The sequence below is a fragment of the Sorex fumeus genome, unplaced genomic scaffold (assembly GCF_029834395.1).
Source record: "Sorex fumeus unplaced genomic scaffold, SorFum_2.1 ptg000019l, whole genome shotgun sequence".
In the NCBI taxonomy this organism is placed as follows: domain Eukaryota; kingdom Metazoa; phylum Chordata; class Mammalia; order Eulipotyphla; family Soricidae; genus Sorex; species Sorex fumeus.
The window spans coordinates 23894503-23911662 of record NW_026606076.1 but is presented as its reverse complement, the minus strand read 5'-3'; the positions used below and the strand labels follow the sequence as shown (position 1 = coordinate 23911662).

Genomic DNA, 17160 nt, shown 5'->3' with positions numbered 1-17160 from the left:
GTCCTGGTGGAGCTCAGAGATCAAACTTGGTGGGCAAGATGCAAAGCAAACGCCCTAACCGCTGTGCTATCTCTCCGGTCCTCTAGGTGAATCTGCAGCTTCTATAGCAGGGAGGTACAGGCCAAAGCGTCCAGGACAGGGCCCAGCGCAGTCCTGTGCTGGGAGGGTCAGGACGGCCCAGCCCCGACGCTCTGCAGCCCCCGGCGCGCGCCCATTCGCCACTGCCCGCCGGCGGAGCTGAAGGCGACTGTGGCTGTAGGGGATCCCCAGAAACACGCACTCACACCTGTGACCCCTGCGCCCCAGTAGAGCCCCCACTGCACTCACCAAAGCTCCGCGTCCCCCCGCGCTGCAGGAACCGCCAGGTTCTCGGGAAAGGATTGAAAAAAGAGCGCGAAAGCGGCCTCCAAGGTGGCCTGGCCCCGCCCCTCAGCGCGGAGACCGGGAGGGTGGGGCTGGCGCTCAAGGGAGGCCGCTAGTGTCCTGCCACGAAACCGGCCTTCACAGACCCCTTCCACGCGGGACAGCCACTTCGCCCCTCACCTGCATAACAAGTGGAGGCCGGATCCAGCTTCTTGCACGCAAATACCTGAATGCCCTGCTGCGATGTCACTTCCGCTTGTGCAAGCAGCCTTAAAGGGCCAGACACCAGCTGCGCAGAGAACAACTAGGAAATGCAGGTAAATGTGTAAGCCTCGCTGGCTGGCTGGCTGGCTGGCTGGCTGGCTGGCTGGAACGATAGCACAGTGGACAGGGCATTTGCCTTGCACGCAGCTGACCCAGGTTCAATCATCTGCATTCTATAGGGTCCCCAAAGCAGGACCAGGAGTGTAGAAGAGAGAGGAGAAACCCCTGAACACCGCTGGGTGTGACCAAAAAAGTGGAACTAGATTTTACTGCAAGTGGAATTGGATCGCATAAAGGAACAGAGAAGTGGTTGTTAGAGTGTGAAGTCACAAAGTGGGCGTCTGGAGAAAAAAGTTCCCCGACCCTGTATTGCATAGTGACTCTGAAGCCAGCTCTGGAGATGCAGAGAGGAACTGATCTAGTAACAACACAGATTGCCAGAGAGACACTGGAACAGGAGGAAAGGCTTCTACCCCTTAACAACACGAGAGCCGTGGATTCATGCCTACAAGGAAAACCCCAGGAAGCAGTTTCAGAACCAATATTTCAAACCAACAGTGGCCTGAGGGGTAGTACAGTGGGTTGGGAACTTTCTTTGAACTCGGTCAACCTGAGATCAGTCCCTGACATCCCCAATAGTGGCCTGGGAACCACCAGGAATAACCCTTAAGGACTGTCAGGTTTCCCCAAAAATGAAAATAGATAATTAAGTACGTAAAACACAGAATACAGACCAACCCCCAGCATGGAGGCATGCATGGAGCTAACAGGCAGCAAACCACACTGGTCACTTTGTAGACTGGCTTGGCTTTTTGCACAGATCTACATGGTGTTTACCATTGGCTGAATATTAGATTGTTTTACTGCTTCCAAAGTGTAAGTCTCAAAACAGTAACCCTCAATGTTTGTGTAGATCCAATAGAAAACTGAATACAATGAGTGCTGATATGCTGCAGAGAGTGAAGTGCTTCCTTGCATGTGAGTGACCTGGACACAAATAATGGACAGCGCAGCGGAATGTGGCTCCCAGAACATAACACAGAAGGGCCTGAAGAATGGAGATTTGGCTATCTATTCAATGTCAAATGAGTTCACCGCAGCATCGCGGTTGATGAACCCCCGCAAACCAGGGCCTCTGAGCAAGGCCAAAGTCAAAGCAAAGAATGAAACCAAGGTGAGTCTTGACGGTACCCAAACAAAATGCAATTTTTGTACCTATTTCCATCTTATTTAATTCCTTCCACCTTGCTTTATTACTAAGAACCATTATTTATCCGTTAACATACTTAGAAGTCCACCTACTGGGACATTATCATAACCATGGTCCAGGTGATAATCAGCAAGCACCTTTCACTTGTGGTACTAGTATCACAGGAAGCTTTCACACGTACCAGGATTGTTTCCTTCCTTACTGTACTTTTGTATAAATCCCCCACCCACGTCTTGAAACTAAAATTATTTTACCTAAAGTCCCTGTTCTGACCCCGGCCATTGATATTATGGAATTGGTTGATCCAGCATAACTTTTATATTTACTAAAGCCTGAGGGAACATGATGGTCTTCATCTATTTCTTCCCTACAGGATTTTCTCCAGTATTCTCTTAAAAGGCCTCATGTGCGAATAATGGGCTTCCCACATTCTTACATACATATATATATATATATATATATATATATAGTTTTTCTCCAGTATGAATTCTCCTATGCATAATAAGGCCCGAGGATCCAGAAAAGTTCTTCCCATGCTCCTGAGATATATAAGGTTTCACTGCAAAATGACTTTTCCCATGCACAGGAAGGGCTGAGGACAAACTGAAGACATTTCTACATTCCTTACACTTATGAGGTTTCTCTCCACTGTGAATTTTCTTGTTCAGAAAGCTATGTTATTTGCATGAAAATCTTCCATCAGTTTTTACATATATAAGGACTCAATCCAGGATAAATTTTTCTACACACAGCAAAGCTTGAGGATTGAGTAAAGTTCTTCTCACACCCTTATATATGTTTTGTTTTAGTATGAGTTTTCCTATGTTTAATAAGGAGTTAGGGGGAACTGAAGGCTTTGCCAAAGACTTTACAAACACAAGGTTTGTCTCCAGTATGAAATTTTCTGTGCCTCAAAAGGCCTGTGAAATAAGCAAAGGCCTTGTCACACTCCATACATATATGTGGATTCACTTCAGTGTGTTTTCTTGTGGACAAAAATGTTTGAATAGAAAGTGAAGACCCTCCTACAGTAGTGACACGAATAATGTGTAATTACTGTAAGAACTTTCCAATGCTCAGAAGGACCTGAGAAGAAATAAAAAACCTTTTCACCTACCTCACAAATATAAGGGTTTTCTCCAAAATGGAAATTGTGAAAACTACGACTTCAGGAATAAGCAAAGGCTTTCCTACATTGCTCACATGTGTAAGTTATCTCTCCAGTGTGAGTTTTTTGTGTACTAAGACATGTGGAATAAGCAAAGATTTCTCACTCCATACATGCATATGGTTTCTTTCCAGTGTGAATTTTTTGTGCATAATAAGTTGTAAGAGTCAGATAAAGGCCACGACACATTCCATACATGCATAGGAACTCTCCAGTATGAAATTTCCCTTGTATAAGTTATTATGATCCACTAAAGGCCTTCCCACAGTCCTTACACTTAACCGGTTTCTCTCCTGTGTGGATGTTCACATACTCCCACCGGGGTGATACTGGACTCAAGTTTGTCCTCAGTGCTTACATTTCTGGGGATTCTGTCCAGTATGGCTTCTAAGGGAAGGTGATGGTGGTGAGGACATGGGAAGGGTGATCTTCTGATGAACCTCAGAAGAAATCCCACCTGTTTCAGCATCCCCATGGCAATGGGGGTTAAATTGCTCACTTGAGCCTTTATCACAGTATGCAGGAAGAGATATTCCACCAGGGCTGGCTGATTCCTTGTAGAAGAGCAGAGAAAGATTCTAATTAGTAGTATATGCCATGAGAGTTTTCATGTCAAAAGAAATCAAGCTCTGCAGGTAGGTAGCTGGTGGGGCATGGGACAATGATTTTCTTTGGGGAAGTAATAAATCCAGATGGGGGTGAAAGTAGTGATTCCGAAGCCAGCCCTGGGGATAAAGAGTGGAATTGGCCTAGTAGAAACCCAGAGAGTTGGAGACATGGAAAAGGAGCAAAGGCTGGTAAGAACATCAGAGAGCACGGTCTGGACAATGCTCACCCCTTGACAACACACAAGCAGTGGACTCTCAGCTATAAGGAAATCCCCAGGAGGCAGTTTCAGAAACATGATTTCAAACTGAGTATCAGGCTAGTATAGTGGATTGTATGCAGTCAATCTAGGTACAATGCCCAGAATTCCAAATGGCCCCCTGAGCACTGTCCACCCTGAGATGGATGGAATTTTGCTCTATTCAATCATAAATGTTGCCATTTTTCTTCTAATATTATTAAAGTGACATGGGTAGAATCTAGGACTGTGACCAACCTTGTGAGTAATCACAGTTAAATGGAATTGCCTGATGGGATGTGGGAAGCTTGGGAGCTGACCCATATTCCCACTTATAAAATACTTCACCAAGGGGTCTCTTCCATCCTTTCAAACGACATTCTGTGCACAGTAAAGTTCATCTAAACTGTCTCTAATTGAGACCAGTGCAACTGTAGATCAGGGTAAGGTGTTGTTTTCACATGGCCAACCTAGGTTCAACCCCTAGGATCCTGGAGTCTCCTGGAGCACCAACTGAGTGCAGACCCAGGAGAAACCCCTGAGCATCACCAGGTATTATAGGATAATATTGATTTTCCCTTCCTCCCTGGTCTCTGGGAGCTTGTCTTTGTTTATTGCCCCCAAACCTTTCAATTACCTTTATCTCCTGATCAGACATTTACTTTAAATATTGTCTTTCTCTTCTCCTTAATGTCCTTTGTGTGTTTAGCGATTTCAGAGCAATTGCATTTTGTATGCATATAGTAAAACAGTTACAAAGACAAGCCTGTGGCTTGGGAGTTGATTATCTCCAGATAATATCACCTGCTGCACATCTGCTCTCTTGACTTAAGCCTCAGTTGTCCTTACTTCCTTGATCCCCAAAATCAGGGTCCTGATGCATCACTGGATGGATCCAGGGCAAGAGGTGAACTAGCTACCCTGGCATCAAAATGGGCCTGGCCAAAGTACCATAATGCTTATCCATAAGTTAAGAGCATGGTCATGGACAAATTCTGTCATAAATCAAAAAGTAATAACTAGACTTGACCCTGCTGGGATTTGGAGTGATTGATCCGGCCTGAGCAATGTAGTCTGAGTTTGTGGTGAGAAGTCCCCAGGAGTGTCACCCCACAAGCCTAAAAATTTCTAGTTCTGTGTCCATACAGAATGGTAAATATTAGGAAGTAAAACTGTCACTGTCACTGTCACTGTCCTCCCGTTGTTCATTGATTTGCTGTAGCGGGCCCAGTATCATCTCCATTTCGAGACTTGTTACTGTGTTTGGCATATTGAATATGTCAAAGGTAGCTTGCCAGGTCTTTCACAAGGCAAACACCCAACCACTGTGCTAAATGTTATTTGCTTGTCTAAGGAGAGGAGAAACACACATTAAGGTGTGCTTTGCCCCCGTGGGCTGCAGGTGATGGGGAAGTCTGGAAAAACAATTTTCATTATGCTTCCCATGGGGAGGCGTGACTGGGGGGCATGGTGAGAGAAGAAAAAAGAGCAGCTTCAGGGAGACAGAGGGATTGAAGGAGACTGAGAGAAAAGGAGACACAGTTAGAGATGGTTGCGACTTAGAGAGAAGGATGAGAGCTGAGAGTAAGAGTGGCTGGGGAGATTGGAGAGGGGTCTCTGAGAGCATTGTAGAGCAAGTTAGAGAGACGGTTGGAGAGAGCTGGGAGAGACAAGGGATTGAATAAACTGCACCTACTCAGCAACCAGCTTGGCCCTCATTCTTCTTTCGCCGGTCCAAAGCAACAGCTGTCCGGGGTGATAAGTGGCTTGAGAATAACAAATGCAGACAGGGAGAGAGCCACCAAAAGTCTGGTACCCATAGGTGTAAAATCATGTACCCATAGGTGTAAAATCATAGTCTGAAAACCTGGCCTGTAAGCTCTGAGCACTTCTGGATGTGGGCCCAAAACAAAATAAACTCAGAGGAATGACCGTTCAGAATATATTACCAGATTTTACACTTCTGCTCTTGGCAGATACCTACTCATTGCCTTTATTTGGGTAGGAGGGGGATGGCTATGTGGGCTTTTGCCAAAACCAGCAGTGATCTGGGATCGCTCCTTGGCAATTCAGGATGTGAAGTTAAGTCTTTTGCGTTCATGACAAGTGCCCTCCCACTCACTGTCAGCTCTTTCGGGTCCCTGCAAACCTTTGAAATTGCAGCCTATACTTCTGGTTCAGGTTTGCACTGGGAGGCCCCAGGTGCCAGCAGCCCTGCCCTGACCTCTAACAGTTGGGCCTCATCCCTGCCCCCGTCTGTATCCTTCTCACAAGGTTCACATTATTTCTATAGAATTTGAATTCCTGTGGTCAGAGATAGGCCAGGAATGCAGGACGTGTCTTTGCAAGCAGTCTGATATGGTACAGTCTCCTGTACAGTGCAGGGTTCCCCAAGCACCTCTCAGATAAGCCCAAACTTCTGCCACTTGTAACCCCAAAACCCAAACCTGCATTCTACAAAACTGGCTGGTGGAGATTGACTTGCGAACAAATTATATATATATATATATATATATATATGTACATATATATATGTATATATATACACACACATACACAAATACATATATATATATGGTTTTACCCTGTGATTCCTGCCAAAAGGTACCAAAAGGTACCCAGTGTGGTGCCGGGGTATACAGGTCAGCCATGTACAAGGCCAGTACCCTACAAGACCATAGTTCTGGCACATAAATTTTTTAATTTACTTTTGGTTGGCCACACCTGATGGAGATATGGTTTACCCCGGCTCTGTTCTCATTGATAATGCTAGGATTGGGAACCCTGTGAGGTTATAGGGATTGAACCCTGATCAGCTGTGTGTCAGACAAGCAATTCATGGTCTGTGCTATATCTATAGCCATCATAAAATTTTTTTATGCTAATCGAGAAAGTTGTGTTCTTTTTTCTGATTAACCACACAATTGTGTTTTTTTTGGGGGGGTCACATCCTGTGATGCACAGGGGTTTCTCCTGGCTCGTGCATTCAGGAATTATTCCTAGCGGTGCTTGGGGGACCATATGGGATGCTGGGAATCAAACGTGGGTTGTTCGCATGCAAGGTAAATGCCCGACCTGCTGTGCTATCACTTCAGCCTTGCACAATTCACTTTGTGTGTGTGTGTGTGTGTGTGTGTGTGTTTTTTCGGGTCACAGCCAGAAGTGCTCTGGGATTACTCCTGACTCTGCACACAGGAGTCACTGCAGGGGGGGTTGGGGAACCCTATGGGAAGTGGGGGAGTGAACCAAATTTACATGTTAACAGATGTTCCTGGACTCTCCAGGTGGCTCTCTCTTGCTGTCCACGTTTGGTGCTCTCAAGCCACTTCTCCACCCTGGTCAGCTATTGCCTTGGACCAACGAAAGTAGAGCAAGGATCAAGCTGGTTGCTGTTTAGTTGCAGTTTATTTAGTCTCTTGTCTCTCCCACCTCTATCCAACCATCTCTATAACTTGCTCTACAATGCTCTCCATGACTCCTCTCCAATCTCCCCAGCAACTCTTACTCTCAGCTCTCAGCCTTCTCTCTAAGTCGCAACAGTCTCCTCTAATTTTGTGTCTTTTCTTCTCACAGTCTCCTTCAATCCCCCTGTCTCCCTGAAGCCGTTCTGTTTCTTCTTTGTCCATGCCCCCAACCACGCCTCCCCACGGGAAGTGCAATGAAAAATGGTTTTCCAGACTACACCATCACCTGCAGCCCATGAGGGCAAAGCAGCCCTTAAGGTGTTTTTCTCCTCTCCTTAGATCAGCAACTTAATTAACTTTTTTTTTTACTTCTTTAATATTTACCATTCTGTATGGACACAGCAATCGACACTTTCAGGCTTGTAGGGTGACTCTCCTGGGGACTTCTCACCACAGACTCAGACTACAGTGCTCAGGCAAGATAAATCATTCCTAACTCCAGCAGGTCCAAGTCTACTTATTACTTTTTGATTTATGACACAATTTGTCCATGACTATGCTCTTAACTTATAGATAAGCATTATGGTACTTTGGCCAGGCCCATTTTGATGCCAGAGTAGCTAGCTCACCACTTGCCTTGGGTCATTCCAGTCCCTTATCAGGACCCCGCCTTTGTGGATTGAAGAAGTAAGGGCAACTGAGGCTTAAGTTAAGAGAGCAGATGTCCAGGAGGTAATTTTATCTGGAGAAATCAACTCCCAAGCCACGGGCTTGTCTTCCTGTACCCATACAAAAAGCAATTGCTCTGAAATAGCTAACTATGCAAAGGACATTAAGACGAAGAGAAAGACAATATTTACAAGTCAAAGTCTGATCAGGAGACAAAGGTAATTGACAGGATGGGGCAATCAACAAATAAAAGCTCCCAGTGGCCATGGAGAAAGGGAAAACCAATATTATCCTATAATATCTGGTGATGCTCAGGGGGTTCTCCTGGCTCTGCATTCAGGTATTATTTCTGTTGGTGCTCCGGGAGACTCCAGAGGATCCTGGTGATTGAACCTAGGTCGGCCATGTGCAAGCAACACCTATCCCAATCTACAGTTGCTCTGGTCTCAATTGGAAACAGTTTAGATGAACTTAACTCTGCACAGAACATCGTTTGAAAGGATGGAAGGGGCCCCTTTATAAAAATTTTTATAAGTGGAAATATGAGTCAACTCCTAAGCTCCCCACATCCCAGCAGGCCATTCCGTTTACCTTGTTTACTCACAAGGTTGGTCACATTCCTTGATCCCACATATGTCACTTTACTAATATTAAAGGAAAAAAAGACAACATTTATGATTGGAAAGAACAAAATTCCATCCATCTATTAGTCAGATGGTGCTCAGGGGACCATTTGGAATTCAGGACATTGTACCAAGATTAACTGCATGCAACCCACTGTACTAACCTGATACTCAGTTTAAAATAATGTTTCTAAAACTCCCTCTTGATGTTTTCCTTGTAGCTGAGAGTCCACTGTTAGCGTGTTGCCAAGGGGTAGAGCATTGTCCAGATTGTGCTCTATGATATTCTTACCAGCCTTTGCTCCTGTTCCATTTCTCCATCTCTCTGGGTTTCTCCTAGGCCAGTTTCTCTCTTAAGCCCAGGAGTTACTGCTTTAACCCCCATCTGGATTTATTACTTCCCCGTGAATCTCATTGTCCCTTCCCCCACCAGTTACCTACCTGAAGAGTTTGATTTCTTTTCACATGAAAACTCTCATGGAATAGAATGATAATTGGAATCCTTCTTTGCTCTTCTACATGGAAGCAGCCAGCCCTGGTGGAATATCTTTTCCTGCACACTGTGATAAAGGCTCAACTGAGCAATTTTTCCCTCATTCTCATGGGGATGCCGAGACAGGTGATATGTCTTCTGAGGGCGATTGGAAGAACACCTTTCCTGTGTCCTCTGCACCATCACGTTCCCTTAGAAGCCCATAATGGACAGAATCCCCAGAAATGTAAGCACTGAGGATAAACTTTTGAGTCCAGCCTCACCCCGGTGGGACTATGAGCATCCATACAGGAGAGAAACCGATTAATTGTAAGGACTGTGGGGAGGCCTTCAGTGGATCTTCATACCTTATACACAGGCGATTTCATACTAGATAGTCCGTATGCATGTAAGGAATGTGTCATGGCCTTTATCTGAATCTTACATCTTAGTATGCACAGAAAAAGTCACACTGGAAAGAAACCATATACTTGTACGGAGTGGGAAATCTTTGCTTATTACACAAGCCTTAGTACACAAAAAAAAAGTCACACTGGAGAGATAACTTATATATGTGAGCGATTTAGGAAGGCCTTTGCTTATTTCTGAAGTCTTGGTTTTCACAATTTCCATTTTGGATAAAACCCTTATATGTGTGAGGTAAGTATAAAGGCCTTTCATTCCTATTCAGGTCTTTCTTAGCATAGCAAAGTTCATACAGAAATGAAACATTATTCGTGTCACTACTGAGGGAGGGTCTTCACTTTCTATTCAAACTTTTTTGTCCACAAGAAAACACAAACTGCAGTGAATCCATATATATGTGAGGAGTGTGGCAAGACCTTTGCTTATTTTGCAATCCTTTTGCAGCACAGAAATTTTCATACTGGAAACAAATCTTATGTTTGTAAAGACTTTGGCAAAGCCTTCATTTCGCCCTAACTCCTTATTAAACATAGGGAAATTCATACTCGAAAAAAAAAAACATACGTAAGTATGTGAGAAGATCTTTACTCATACTCGAGCTTTGCTTTGTGTAGAAAAATTTATCATGGATTGAGGCCTTAAATATGTAAGGACTGCAGGAAGATTTTCATGCAATTAGAATGGCTTTCTTAACAGAAACATTGACAGTGGAGAGAAACCTCATAAGTGTTAGGAATGTAGAAAGGTCTTCAGTTTGTTTTCAGCCCTTACTGAGCGTGTGAAAAGTCATTTTGCAGTGAAACCTTATATATGTAAGGAGTGTGGGAAGGACTTTCCTGGATCCTCAGTCCTTTTTATGCATAGGAGAATTCACACTGGAGAAAAACTATACATGTGTAAGAACATGGGAAGCCCATTATTCGCACCTGCGGCCTTTAAAGAGAATACTGGAGAAAATCCTGTAGGGAAGGAATAGAGGAAGACCATCATGTTCCCTCAAGATTTAGTAAATATAAAAGTTATGCTGGAGCAATCACTTCCATAATTACAATGCCGGGGTCAGAAAATGAATCTTAGGTAAAACAATTTTAGTTTCAACGAGTGAGGGATCGATACAGTAAGGAAGGAAATAATCCTGGTATGTGTGAAAGCTTCCTGTGATAATAGTACCAGAAGTGAAAGGTACTTGCTGATGATCACCTGGATCATGGTTATGGCAGTGTCCTGGCATTTCGACTTGCCAGTAAGTTAACTGGTAAATAATGTTTCTTAGTGATAAAGCAAGGTGGAAGGAATTAAATAAGAATTAAATAGGTACAAAAATGCATTTTGCTGGGTACTGTCAAGACCCACCATGGTTTCATTCTTTGCTGTGACTCTGACTTGGCTCAGAAACCCTGGTTTGCGGGGCATCATGGCCGAGATCAACCATGATGCTGCAGTGAACCCTTTTGACATTGGATAGTCAGCCAAACCTCCATTCTTCAGGCCCTTCTGCGTTATGTTATGGGAGCCACATCCCGCTGTGCTGTCCATAATTTGTGTCCAGGTCACTCACATGCAAGGAAGCACTTCACTCGCTGTAGCATATCAGCACTCATTGTATTCAGTTTTCCATTGGATTTACACAAACATTGAGGGTAAATGTTTTGATATTTTTACTTTAGGAGCAGTAAAATCTTAACAATCGAATATTCACCCAAATAGTAAACACCATGTAGATCTGTGCCAAAGGCCAAGCCAGGCTGAAAAGTGACCAATGTGGTTTGCTGCCTGTTAGTCCCATGCATGCCTCCATTCTAGGGTTTGATATATATATATATATATATATATATATATATATATGCTATGTTTTGTGTACTTATGTATTTTCATTTTTGGGCAAACCTAACAGTTCTTAAGGGTTACTCCTGTTGGTTCCCAGGCCAGTATTAGGGATGTCAGGGACTGAACTCAGGTTGACCGAGTTCAAGGCAAGTGCCCAACCCACTGTACTACCTCTCAGGCCACTGTTGGTTCTGAAACTACATCCTGTGGCTTAGCTTGTAGACATGAGTCTACTGCCCTCGTGTTCTTAAGGTTTAGAAGCCTTTCCTCCTGTTCCAGTGTCTCTCCGGCAATCTGTGTTGTTACTAGATCCGTTCCTCTCTGTATCTCCAGGGCTTGCTTCAGAGTCACTGTGTAGTACAGGATTGGGGTGAAAGATAGCCCCATGACAATTGGGCCCTCGCAAAGCAAGTCCCAGCCCATATCACCGCCTACACCTGCGTCACCTGACAACACCAAGTACCGCCATCTCCTCCTTGCCCCTGGAATTCGTCAAATAAGGCCACAAGGCCGGAGAAGGCCTAATGATGTATTTCCTTGCTCTCGAAATCCGCCTAATAAGGCCATAAGGCCAGAAAAGACCTAATCGGTTGCCCATTGGGATGGCCTGGTGACCTGTACAAAAGAGAGTAGCTGGTGCTGATGGCTTGTTGCAAAATGACTGGCTGCCTGCATGGAGCATCTAATGTGATAATTCAAATGTATTGGGTGATTTGTGCGCGGGGTTTTCTGAGACGGCAGGAAATTGCCCTATAAAAAGCTCCCTCTGAAGCGGCTCGGGGCTCTCAGCCACTGATGGTTTTTGGTCAGGCTGTGAGCCCAAGCATGCTCAAATAAACCTCTTGCTTTTGCATGAACTTGGTCTCTCAGAGTTTTCCTTGACAGGTGAGGCTGTCCTGAGCTCGGACCCTAACAGGGGGACTTCTTTCTCCAGACCCCCGCTTTGTGACTGAATACTCTAGACACCACTTCTCTGCTCCTTTATGAGATCCAATTCCACTTGCAGTACACTTTTTCTTTTTGGGTCACACCCAGGAGTGCTCAGGGGTTTCTTCTGGCTCTTCTACACTCCTGGTCCTGCTTGGGGGACCATGTAGAATGCAGATGATTGAACCTGGGTCAGCTGCGTGCGAGGCAAATGTCCTATCCACAGTGCTATAGCTCCAACCAACCAGCCTTAAACATTTACCTGGATTTTCCTAGTTGTTTTCTGAGCTGCTGGTGTCTGGCCCTTTAAGGCGGCTTGCAGAAGCGGAAGTGACATCACAGCAGGGTATTTAGGTGTTTGCGTGCTAGAGGCTGGGTCAGCTTCCATTTCTACACAGGTGAGGGGCGAAGTGGGTGTCCCGCGTGGAAGGGGTCTGTGAAGGCGGGGTTTGTGGCAGGACACTATCTGCCTGGCGCATCCCGGTCTCTGCGCTGTGAGGGGCGGGGCCAGGCCACCTTGGAGGCCGCTTTCGGGCTCCTTTTTCAATCCTTTCCCGAGATCCAGGCAGTTCCTGCGGCTCCGCGAGGTTTGGTGGGGGACGCGGAGCTTTGGTGAGTGCAGTGGGGGCTGTGCCAGGGCGCAGGGGTTGCGGGTGTGAGTGCGTTGTTCTGGGGATCCCCTGCAGCTCCACCGTGGGGCAGTGGCGGGTGGGCGCGGGGCTGAGCGCGGGGGCTGCAGAGCGTCAGGGCTGGGCAGTCCTGACCCTCCCAGCACAGGACTGCGCTGGGCCCTGTCCTGGGCGCTTTGGCCTGTACCTCCCTTCTGTAGAACCTGAAGATTCTCTTAGAGGGCCAGAGAGATAGCACAGTGGTTAGGGCGTTTGCTTTGCACCTGGCCCATCCAAGTTCGATCAACTAGCTCCACCAGGACGGGTGCCTGAGCGCAGAGTCAGAAGTTTCTCATCCATATCGCCGCTGGTGCTTCCAAATCTATAAAAGGCCTGTTCATTTTTGAGCGGCAGGGGGACAGCTCCCCAATGGTAAATGACACTGTAGCCCTCGGTCACTATTCATTAGTGGCCTGGATGTCCAGAGCCATCCTGTGTGTGTGGATCTAGGGGTGGTTTCGGTTTGCAAATGAAAATTTACTTTTGGGGTATTTTTGGGTTTTTTGGGCACATCTATGGAAGCTCAGGATTTACTTCAGGAGCAGCACTCTGCAATTATTATTTTTTTCATCTTTAGGGGTCACATGACATGCCGAGTATCAATCTGGGTGAGCAAGGGAAGCGCCCCTCCCAGCTTGCTATCTCTGACTCCACGTTGTTGTTTTTTCTAACATGTAGAATTTCTGTACCCTAAAATCAAGTTGAAAATTGCACCCCGACTCTTCATCTCTCCCTGATCAGGGCAAAACGCGGCTGTTACACTGAGTACTGAGAGTTGTGTTCAAATAATGTGTGGGCATGAGCTGCGTGCATTTGGTGGCAATGATTGGTCTCCCCACCGTGGCCGGTGAAGGGTGACAGAGGATTGAAGAAGGAAACAGGGGCCAGGCTCTTGGTGATATGCTGGATATTAACAGTGTTTTAGACTTCTGTGAATTGCTCCTTTTGCTCCTCCCAGAGAAGCTTATCATGTCCTTGCTTACATCCCTATATTAGTTAAAGTTTATCTTTAACCTTTTCTTTGTATTTTACCTCTCATTGTCTCAGTTCCCCAAGTCAGTCTTGATTGCTTATGAGCTATAACTCTCTCTTAATTCTCAGCTTCATATTTGTACTGCTTTGTAGTTGAAGTGTTGTGTATTTGTACCCGCTTTTCTGTTTCCCCTATAGCTTTTTATGTTTTTACTATACAACAATGTGTTTGGTTAAACACAGAAAGACCATCAATGCTATTCTCCTAATATTTGGGAGTTGATTGACTCTGAAAGTTATCTACTCCTGGGAATAATTGCTTGGTCATCATTACTTGACCATGCTTCAGTTGGTGTAGTTCCTGACACCCCAAAAGGGAGGTTCTGCCGTGGAACTTGTATGGACCCGGGACAAGTGGCAAAACTACGTGAGTTTCGAAATGGAACATTCTAGAAAGCAGAAATGCATGGTCTTGAGGCAAACTGTTACAACTTTAGAGACAGGAGCCCCATGGGGAAGGACAAGCTGAACTGGCCTGAGGACTGAGTCTAGGATTTACAGTAAAAGCCTTGCTTGCTCTCAGAGCCCAGAGAATTAAGTGTTAAAATCCTTATTTGCTCTCAAAGCCCAGAGAACTAAGTGTTGGGATCTTTGTCTCGTACTGTGTTTATCCAAACAACTGCAAGTATTGATAACTTATACAACTAGATGAAAAGATAAAAGCAATGTAGATGTCCCTGGGAGACAGAGTGTCTCTTTGAGTGAATCTCTCCCTGAGAATTTCCTCTGCCAAATGTTTATCTGCGTAAATGAACAGTCACTCCTGTGTCCTTAGCTCATGCCTCCTCAGACGTTCTATAAGTATGGTAGCTGTTCTGCATTAAACGGGCCATTTTCACCATCAGGGTTTGGTTTTCTGTCTCCCTGTCTCTCTGTCTCTGTTGGCAAGGGACCCCCATTTAACTTTGTGGACTCACTGCACCCGCGCATTTTACTTTGTGGACTCACAGTGATCAGTTGCTCTTTATTCCATTCTCCTGCGCACCTATACCAGTTTCCCACTGCTCTTTATCCCTGTATTCACCCATGGTCCACAGGCTTTATTCCCCATCCCACAGAGTTAGGGGTAGCAACTACTCAATGCCGTAATAACAATTTTAATGTTATTTTATTGTCAAAACAGGCCCCTTTGGTAAAGTCTGGTTACTACGTACCATGGGATGCTGTGCTACAAAAGTGCAGCCAGGAAGGAAATAATCCCTTAGTGTGTAACAAAGTTTTTGTGATGTCAGTCTATTATTAAAAGTCTATGCTAGGGCTCCGCAATTTAAACTTGATGTGGATGTTAATGCCACAGGGAGTTTGCCAGATGGTACTCCCTGTGGCATACCCAATATGCCAAATGAAGGGTCTCATTCTCCTAAAGAGCCTTGAATATAAGACTTTCTTAAAAATCTCAGTGCTAGGATGAAAGAGATGTTACTGGGGCCTGCTCGAGGCAATCGACAAATAACAGGATTGTCGTGATTCGTCGTGATTCGTGGATGTTAACATGTACTTTTTAGATTTTCTGGTGAAAGCCAGGAGGAAGGTGAATTAAAAGATAAAAAAAAATCTCCTTCGCTCAGGGCTATCAAGGCTCACCCTGTCTTATTCTTTGTTGTGACTCTGTCTAGACTTTTTTTTTGCTTTTTGGTTCACACCCAGTGATGCTCAGGGGTTACTCCTGCCTCCACTATCAGTAATTACTCCTGGCTGTGCCTGTGGACCATATGGGATGGCAGGGATTGAAACTGGGCTGGCCCCATGCAAGGAAAAAGTCCTCCCCCTGGACTATCGCTCCAGCCCCTGTGACTTGGTTTTGAGGCCCTTGGTTTGGGGGATTATGGAAGAGAAACAGCCACACCTTCGTTCTTCAGGGCCTCCTGATTCGTGTTCTTTGGAGCCACACCCAGCTGAGTCCTAGTCCTCGCTCTCAGCTCAGTCATCCATACCTGTGGTACTCAGGATCATTATGGGGCACTGTGGTTGGAGTCCCGATGGGCTGTGTGTGACCAGCTCCTTCCCTCAAGCCATCTCTGCCTCCCATGTGTTCAGGTACTTTTTAACGTTGTGTAAGTACAAAGGATAAATGTTTCAGAAAGTGTTATCTTAGTTAAATGGCCCTGGCAAGGTTCTTTAATGGAGTGCCGTGAAGACAGTTTGTTTTTAAATTTTAAACTTTGTTTTTCCCATCTTTTTGGGTCATATCCTGAAATACTCAGAGATTACTCCTGGTGGTACTCTGGGAACCCTGTTAAACCTGGTGCAATGCAGATGTCCTGTCTGTTGTGCCTACTCTTTGGCCCTTATTGGAAACAGTTTAAAAGAACATTCCTGTGTTTAGAAAGACAGGAAAGGATGGAATGGGTCCCTTGAGTCAAATGTCTGACAAATGCCGGGAATATGGGTCAGCCCCCCACAACCCAGCAGGCTGATCCATTTACCTATGATTACTTACAAGGTTGGTTACGTTCCTGGATCCCCCCCCCAAGTTCAATAATATTACAGAAAAAATTAAGTGTTGTATTTAGAATTAGCAAAGTCCCCTCAATGTAGTATTCACCAGAATCATAAAAAGGATTCAGGTCAGGACAAAAACGGCTCCACGGTGACCAAAATGACTTTGCTGCCCATTAGCCTCAATTTTTAGGGTCAGAATATGTGATTCTTGTGCAGCCTGGCAGTGCTCAGGACCTACTCCTGGCATTGCTCTCCGATGGTGCTCAGGGGACCATTTGGAATTCTGAGATTTGAACCCAAATTGACCACATGCAAGGCAAGCGCCCAAGCCACTGTACTAACCTCTTGCCCCATGGTCTGGATTTAAAATTGTGCTTCTGTTTCTTTCCTTGTAGGTAAGAGTGCCCTGGTTCTGTATTTTCAAGGGGTAGTGTGTTGAGCATACAGTGCTCTCTGATGTTCTTACCAGCCTCTGCTCCTCTTCCAGTGTCTGTCCAGCTCTCTGGGCTGCTGCTAGGCCAGTCCCTCTCTGCATCTCCAGGGCTGGCTTGCAGTCACTGCTTTCAACCCATCCTGAATTAATTAATTCCCAAAGAAACTCAGTATCTGGTGAATTGTACCAACCTTCCTGTTTTACCTTGAATCACCCCAGCTGCGTTTTTCCTGATGGACTGTGTGTGAGAGCACTGGGTCATTGTTTGACTGACCAATACAGGACCAAGGGTCTTCTTATCCCCCCCACCCCCCACTGTGTGACCCACCACTCTCCACATTCACCTCTCTACACCTTTATCCAGTCCATCCCCTTTGAAGCACAGATT

General features: G+C 45.4%; 1 protein-coding gene across 1 annotated transcript in view; it reads left to right on the top strand.

The window, feature by feature from the left end:
* Positions 1-1627: 1627 nt before the first annotated feature.
* The window catches only part of LOC130022020 (zinc finger protein 420-like), a 61477-nt gene continuing 45944 nt past the window's right edge, over positions 1628-17160 (top strand). Inside the window, exon 1 of the mRNA XM_056112743.1 lies at positions 1628-1801. Within this exon, the coding sequence (XP_055968718.1) occupies positions 1628-1801 (174 nt within the window). The remainder of the gene's footprint in view (positions 1802-17160) is intronic.